Here is a 7897-nt window from a genome sequence, read left to right as displayed (position 1 = left end):
GATAGCATGATAAAAGAGAAAAATAATAATAAAATTCTATTATAAAAAGAATAAATTTGTATCATATTTAGGAAAAATAAAGAATCAATGATAGTATGGTAAATGCATTTAGAAAAAAATGACGGTATGTAGTGGTTAAAATCATGCAAAAACTTATATAAATTTTTAATTTGTTTTACAAAATTAACAAACTTATAACTTGCTTTAAAAATCATTTTTGAAAAAAAACACAAATTTTAACGAAAAATACTAGTAATTAAATAATGAAAATAAAGAATTAGTAATTAATACTCTTTTAATTACTATCATCGCTAATTATTTTGTCATTTGTTCTAAACTGCTAACGTGTTGTGAAATGTATGCACTAGAAACACTCTTAATTTATGTCATTCTTGTGATGTTTACTAAATATGTAATTTTGATTGTCTACAATTAATTATGTTGAACACTACATAATTAATGAATGAGAAAATTATATTATGGAGATTATAGTTAAATTTATTTAACGAACTACATAATTAACGAGATTGACTAAAATAATTTTGATATTCCCAAACTATAATAATCTACACCCCAAAGACAAATTATAATAACTTAGACTATATTAATCTGCATCCCAAACACAGATTATAATAACTCAGACTATAATAATCTGCACTCCAAACACAGACTATAATAACCCACAGAATATAATAACCTACAGATTATAATAATCACAGATTATAATAACTGACTCCACACCCTAAACGCCCCTTAATCTTTTACTGTTTGCTCCTGTAAGAAACTCTTTGGTTTTTTCAAAATAATTTGTAGGAATTAAACCTTCTTGAATACAATTTTGATTAGCACCTGAGTCTATTAGTGCTTTCAATGTAATTTTGAAATCTTATATTTTTAGTGTAATTAAACAATACCATTTTTTAAAACTTATTATTGAAATTAAATTAGTTTCAAGATTTAGATTACTTAGAAAATATTTTCCTAAATCTAAATTTCCTAAATTGTCATTTTGTTTCATTTGAGAAATTTATTTTTTAATTTCTAAAATTTTGCATTCCATGTTGAGAAATTTTCCTTTTTAGGTAATTGATTTCAAATTCATCCTGGCGTTTCTTCTTTTGGAGTTTTCAAAATTTCATAAAGATTTTTTTCAGGAATTGTTTTCCTTTTTGGAAATGGTTTTGAAAAAGACTCTTTTATTAAAGAATCTCTAAGTGTTTCTAAAACATATTTTTTAAATTATTCATTTGAAACATGACTAATAGTTTGAAATAATAAATCTTGTTTAAAAGTTAAAACATTTATTTAATTTAAAATACATTTGCATGGATCTTTTATATACCTGCATAGATGCTCTTGGTCCTTCATTTAAAGAAGACTGGCTTGAAATTTATGAATTCGTTTCATTTGCAATTTCATGCAATTTAAAGTCAGAAATATAGGATGAATCTAAAGAATATTCTCTTGAACATTGTGGCGCCACAACCTCTTTTGGCCGGAGTTCAGTTATAGTGGGAATATAACTTATAGTTCATTAGAAGAATTAGTAGCACTTAAGGAGTTAGATGTAACTACATGAATAAAATGGTAATTTTTGGCCTAGCTATACTTACGAGCAATTTGTGAAGGGTCATTGTATTATTGATTTGTCATATCTAATGGACACAAAATGTAACGCCTCAAAATTTTTAGGTAAATTTTAACACTTTATATTAATTTTGAGGATTTAAAAATTTTTGAGTATTAAAATTTATTTGGTTTAAAAGAGAAAAGAAAAAGAAAATGAAGGACGTAAATTTTAATAATATGATATAATATAATGTAATTTTATTATTATTAGTAGTATTATTATTAGACAAATAAAGATAGATAATAATTTGTCTAATAATTTGTCTAATACTTTTTAGACAAATTAAGATAGATAATAGTTAGTTGCAACTATATCATTAAACATTCAAAATTAGAAGTGTAGGTGGTGGTGTATGTTAGAGGTAAATGCTTGTTAGCATTTTTTCTAATTTTAAATTTTTTTAAAAATATACATGTATTTCTTACGTACATCTGCTTGCTTCTATTAAATAAATTGAAAAAAAAGAAAAAAGAAAAAAGAGCTAAAAGAAAAGAAAAGAAAAGGAAAGGAAAGTGCATTGACATTTGACATGTGGCGGCTTCATAGGCTAGTGTGACCACGTGGCTGCCAAGATCTGGTCTTTGTAATTTCCGTGTTAGAAATTCAAAAATTTTAATACAAGTAAGATCCCGCTGTTCTTTGTCTTTCATTTTGAATTTCCCCCCTTACCTTTTCAAGAAAATAGCCGTTGTATGCTGCAACCTCACTCATATTAAACCCCAACCTCTTGAGCAAAACGAAAATCTTACACATCTATTACCCCTCAGTTCTCATAAGGAACTCAAACAAAGAAAAATGGCTTCAAGTATTGGAATCATGGATTCGGCTTACTTCGTTGGCAGATCTGAGATCCTTTCATGGATCAATTCCACTCTCCACCTTAATCTCTCCAAAGTTGAAGAGGTTTTCATTTCCGTTCTCTCTCGTCTTTATTTTTCTCCTTTTGCATTTTGGATCTCAATTTCATTACATTGTTTCAATCGACTGTTCTTACGACGAATCCTGATGTTGTCGCACAGTCTTGCTCTGGTGCGGTACAGTGCCAGTTGATGGATGCGGTTCATCCAGGAATGGTGTCCATGCATAAGGTCAATTTCGATGCGAAAAGCGAATACGAGATGATTCAGAACTATAAGGTTCTTCAAGATGTGTTCAACAAGCTCAAGATCACTAAGGTTCGGTTTCTCCCAACTTTGATATGGCTGGGTTTGGTTTTGACCTAATGTTTGTTAGATCTGTTATTCTGAAACTGCAATTTTATTCTTGTTTATGTTCTTAGCATATTGAGGTTAGCAAACTTGTGAAAGGTAGACCACTTGATAATTTGGAGTTCATGCAATGGATGAAGTGGTACTGTGATTCCATCAACGGAGGAGTTCTACACAAGTAAGTTTCATCTTCTTTCTTTCCCTTTCACGTTCAGGAAATTATGAATAATTTGAAATGGAAGTTTTGAAATTTTTCTTCAATTAGATATATAAATTTTGTGTATAATATGAACCTTGATCTTTTTAGTTTTGTACCCTGTGGATCAACGAATTAAGGCATGATTAATAGGTCAGGGACTTAGGCTACGATTGTCAATCCACGATGAAAATTGGTTTAATCTTAATATCATTCTATTGTAGGATAAATCGTAATGAATTTTGAACTAATTGGATTGATATTTTATAGCATTTACTTAGAATTACCAACTTCTTATGTTTACCTTTATTGTTATTTTTCGAGGTTAATGACAAGTGACAACAATAATAGTAAAGGTAAAAATAAATGTGAATTTCACAATTTTCATAATATTACAGTAAAATTATTTATAATGGTAACAGTAAACATAGTAAGTCTCATCTCATGTAATTTTCAAGCTTAATTGGATTGAGCACTTTCCATTCCTTAATCAATTGCTTGGTATTTTGATTACAAATTTGGAGATGGAATCCATGTTTCTTTAGGTTTATGAAATCTAATAAACAACAATAAATGCAATCAAATAGGACCTACTGAACTATGTTTGCATTGGCTAAGCATAACCTTAGCTATATTAATTGAAACCCCCATTAGACATTTTCTAACGTTGAGAAGTCTATCAGAAACAATCTTATTGGAATTTAACCTGAAATCTTCCTGAAGAATTTTTGTTTATTTAGGTTTCACTTGCATTTAAATCCAAAAACAATTTGTCTATTTTGAAGAGTACTTGGTTATAAACCATTCTGTTCCTTTTCCAGTTATAACGCTTCAGAAAGGAGAGAAGCCTGCAAAGGAGGGAAAGAAGCTAGTAAGAAATTTGCAGCTTCTCAATCTTCAGCCAAGAACTCAGTGGCTACATCTAGATCTCAAACCTCTCAGAATGCAAGAAGAAATGAAGCCACTGCTTCTATCAACTCAGCAAATCAATCGGCAAAAGCTTCAAGGCCTTCCTCTAGTAATGGAGCAGCTGTATATGATGAACAGGTAATTCATGGATTACAATATGGATATGAATTCCTTCTGTTTAGAACATCTGATCTGATGATAAGAATTCCCATGCAGATCACAGAGCTGAAACTTTCAATTGACAGTCTCGAGAAAGAAAGAGACTTTTACTTTGCCAAATTGAGGGATATTGAGATTCTATGCCAGAGTCATGAAATACAGGACTCCAATGTAATATTCTAAGATTTTAGAAAATGTCAATTCTTTCCATTTTTTGCTCAACTTTGAGGTGATGAACTCTGTACTACAGGTTGTAAGAGCGATAAAGAAGATTCTGTATGCTGGGGAAGATGATGCATCAGTAGTGGTAGAAGCTCAAGCGATGGTATCCATGGCTGCCCAAAAGGAAGGTAAGACAACAACTGAAGGGATTTCTGCCAATATGGAAACGCAGAAGAGAAAAAATATTCAAAATCTTGATGTTGACGCTGTGGGGATATCAACATTGTCTCCTAGGCAGAGAATTTCTGGTGTTTCTGATGTTCATTGCAGTGGTTCACCACTGATGACTTACTGATTATGGATGGAACTCTTCAACATTCTTTGAATTTGAAGAACCACAGGATTTTGTAGTGTTAAAGCAATCATGAATCAATTGATTCATTTACACTGGTACATTTTCATTTTGGGAGTTGGAAGTTTCTGTTTAACATGGTTTAAACTGTTGTAGAATGTATACTCAGACTCTCAGACAAACAATGAAAGAACATTTTTCATTATTAGAATATATCTTGCTAAACTTTGGGACTTCAGACTATTCTGTTCAATGTGAATTTGTTCTTCTGCAGTTAGAATCGTGTACTTGTTTTGAACTTGAAGAAAAGCTTAGAATGTAACTTTGTCTTGAACACATGGTTTGAGATTGCCAATCAAATCTGTGGGAGATGCGGCTGTGGTTTGGATGTCTATTGGGTTGCTTGGGAGTTGGGATGTAATAAAAGATAATGAGAATTTGAGAATTTGTGGAATTAAGGGTGGAATGAAAATGGGACCGTGAAACGTGAAAGGAACGAAATGAATTTGGTATTATAAAGCGTGTCCAAGATGCTCCAAACATAAGTTTTGGATTATATTATATTGCAAAGTCATTCTATTATGACTTCTCAAACAATTCTGTTTAAGTGAGATTGATAACAAATTCATCTCTTTAATTAATTTTCAAGACTTAATTGACTAAGAATAAACGTGGTTGGTCCATCGATATCACAACATCTTTCAAAAGTGATGCTCTCCAACAGATATAAGACGACATTTTAGTTTTATTTTCATGACTGTTTGAGTCCAAAATAGACACTAGTAAACCAATAATCACTCCTAATTTAGAGAATTATTGGATACTTTAAGAAGGTTAATGCATTCATCAAATACAACATCAAAACTTCAACTTAGAATTAAACACCTTTCAAGTCTTACAAAATTGGTACAAAATATGCTTCACAAACTACATTTTACAAAGGGTCTGAATTTTATGAAAGGTTTTAGCTTTAGCTTTAGCTTGCTAGTAGTTTTTGCCGTTTTTGTATGAATTTGTCTCAAATGAATATATATTTGAGACAAATTCATATACATACATACATATATATATATATATATATATATATATATATATATATATATATATTTATATTAGTTTTCTATCACGTCATAATTTATTTAAGAAGAAGAAAAACAATCATTGTTCGTTGCAATTAAATTATGTTGTTCTATACTTGATTCGACAAATCCTAAATTGATACCTTAAATTGTAAGGATAGGGACATTTGTGCTACTTGAATAAAGTAGTAGACAAAATATATATATATATATATATATATATGTAGTAAAGTCCTAGAACTTATGGATGAACTCCCTAATTTGGTGAAATTGGTTTCTAAAAATAAAATGGATATATGGTAAATTTTGAAAGTGTTGGACCAAATTTATGGTGATGTCATTGGGGGAATTCACTCGGCTATTCTTGTCCATCGGCATAATTTATGGGTCATACAATTATAACCACTAACTTTGACCCCAAAAAAATTGCTCTCTTCATATTAAATTGTGTGTTGAGAGACGTGAGCATGTTGTTGTTTCACATTACAAAAGAGCCCTTAGTTCCTTAGAGAGCTCAGCTCATTTTGATCATTCCCAAGAAAATCAATATGAATATGCAAGCAAACAAGGCATGTCTCTTCCTCTCTCTCTCTGTAAAACCTTTTGTTTCACCCTTTTTAGCTTTTGTCCCTTCCTTCGTTATTTTCAAATACAGAGGTGTTTGGATACTCGTAATGAATTGAAATGCATTGTAATATGTTAAAAAAATTATGTTTAGGTTGAACGTTTTAAGCCCAAATTGTAATATAAAACTCATTTCTTTACTTCGATTTTTAATTAAATTATATTTTTCATCATTTTCACTTTTTATAATTTCATTTTTGTTTCGCACTCAATTATGCAAGTATTCCAATACTTTTATGATTTCCAGTAATCTAATTACATTCTAACTCTCCAACCACTCTTTTATGTCTATCCATATTATAATAAACACATGTAGTATTCTATGTTGGTCCACATATACGTAGACACACAAATAATTGAATCGTCCTCTATCATAGTCTATCAATAGATTGATTGTAATATTTTTATATATTTATAAATATTTTTAAAATTAAAATAATTGGGTATGATTTAACTTATTATTATGAATATTAACTAAAACTTGAAACTGATATTTCAGGAAGTAGAACGTAGAAATGCACAAGGTCAAGGTCAAGTGGAGAAGAGAGTGGAGACAGTAGACTATCGATCATCGGTGGGGCAAGGCCTAGAAAAGAGAAACGTGCAAGTAGTTCATGTGCCTCATTCCTCATCGGAAAACTTCGCCACCAGCGGCGGCGTCCTCGCCGGAGCGGCAGCAGCGGTTGCCAACACCCTCCAATCTGCCAAGGAAGCCATCTCTCGCAAATAAAACCCATACATATCCTTTACATTTCACAAAATCCCATCTTCAAATTAAATCAAATCTAATCAATTAATAGTACATCACTTTTTTTGCAACTTTCTACTATGTAATCAAATAACAATTCTACATAGTTTGTGCCTATTGCCGACAATATATATATATATATATATATCTGCTTAGAAATGGAAATTCTTCTTCTTCTTCTTCTTCTTCTTCTTCTTCTTCTTTATTCTCTTTTGATTTTGTTTTTGTTTCCTCGTTTGATTTTTGGAGGTAATAAATTGCTTAATAAACTCAGTTGAGTACTTCTAAAACATCCCTTTAGGTGGCATAGGAAGTTGAAATACTTTCAAAATGTGTAAACCCCATCTTTTACAATGTTCTATCTATTTTAAATTTAATTCTTACAAATTAAGTGTACTATGTAATTTTGAGTATGCGTTAGTATGTTTATATGAGCATTGATTACAAGCATTATTTGATGAAATTGGATTTTTAGGAAAATGTAACATAAAGAAAAAGATATGTGAAAGGCATTTCGTTATTGTTACTTTTCAAATCCTTCAAATCCACTAATATAATCTTGTTGTGTTGTCTGTACTAGAAGTTAGAAGTAAAATAATTATCAATTTTGATAAATTTTATTTGATTTTCATGCTTCTTTGCAATTATTTAGAATTAAGAAGTTCATCCTCTAATATATATTAAATCTTCCATTAATAAAGACAAAGATTCTTAATGTTGTTAATTAGAAGTTAGAGGTAACGGCCATGCTACATTTCTAAGTAAATAAATAAATAACAACCTAAACTATCTTAAGTGTTGTTGAGGAAAACTTATTCAGATGGAATGAG

At 30.3% G+C, this 7897-nt stretch overlaps 2 protein-coding genes across 4 annotated transcripts; both read left to right on the top strand.

The window, feature by feature from the left end:
• The first annotated feature begins 2297 nt into the window (after positions 1–2297).
• LOC103501121 (microtubule-associated protein RP/EB family member 1C) lies at positions 2298–4889 on the top strand. Of its 2 annotated transcripts, XM_008464619.3 has the most exons (6): positions 2298–2533; positions 2650–2805; positions 2910–3016; positions 3856–4081; positions 4160–4273; positions 4353–4889. In XM_008464619.3, the coding sequence occupies exons 1-6, from the start codon at positions 2426–2428 to the stop codon at positions 4617–4619; spliced, it is 978 nt and encodes a 325-aa protein (XP_008462841.1). In that variant the 5' UTR covers positions 2298–2425; the 3' UTR covers positions 4620–4889. The 2 variants fall into 2 exon arrangements, with proteins under 2 accessions (XP_008462841.1, XP_016902933.1); XM_017047444.2 differs by having other exon boundaries at positions 2316–2533; positions 3856–4273; positions 4353–4852.
• A 1245-nt stretch (positions 4890–6134) lies between these two features.
• Positions 6135–7241, top strand: LOC103501120 (uncharacterized). 2 transcript variants are annotated; one of them, XM_017047445.2, is made up of 2 exons: positions 6135–6264; positions 6819–7241. In XM_017047445.2, the coding sequence occupies exons 1-2, from the start codon at positions 6244–6246 to the stop codon at positions 7047–7049; spliced, it is 252 nt and encodes an 83-aa protein (XP_016902934.1). In that variant the 5' UTR covers positions 6135–6243; the 3' UTR covers positions 7050–7241. The 2 variants fall into 2 exon arrangements, with proteins under 2 accessions (XP_016902934.1, XP_050935390.1); XM_051079433.1 differs by having other exon boundaries at positions 6151–6268; positions 6823–7241.
• Positions 7242–7897: the final 656 nt, after the last annotated feature.

The sequence above is a fragment of the Cucumis melo genome, chromosome 11 (assembly GCF_025177605.1).
Source record: "Cucumis melo cultivar AY chromosome 11, USDA_Cmelo_AY_1.0, whole genome shotgun sequence".
In the NCBI taxonomy this organism is placed as follows: Eukaryota; Viridiplantae; Streptophyta; class Magnoliopsida; order Cucurbitales; family Cucurbitaceae; genus Cucumis; species Cucumis melo.
Note: the sequence above shows the minus strand (reverse complement) of the source record. Positions and strands in the feature narration are given on the sequence as shown.

What these genes read in the sequence shown, in the direction of transcription:
- LOC103501121 (XM_017047444.2), top strand. Translation starts at nt 2,426, where the DNA reads ATGGCTTCAAGTATTGGAATCATGGATTCGGCTTACTTCGTTGGCAGA. An exon ending in ATCTCTCCAAAGTTGAAGAG is followed by an intron (nt 2,534 to 2,649) that starts GTTTTCATTTCC and finishes GTTGTCGCACAG; the next exon opens with TCTTGCTCTGGTGCGGTACA. An exon ending in ACAAGCTCAAGATCACTAAG is followed by an intron (nt 2,806 to 2,909) that starts GTTCGGTTTCTC and finishes TTATGTTCTTAG; the next exon opens with CATATTGAGGTTAGCAAACT.
- LOC103501120 (XM_017047445.2), top strand. Translation starts at nt 6,244, where the DNA reads ATGAATATGCAAGCAAACAAG. An exon ending in TGAATATGCAAGCAAACAAG is followed by an intron (nt 6,265 to 6,818) that starts GCATGTCTCTTC and finishes CTGATATTTCAG; the next exon opens with GAAGTAGAACGTAGAAATGC.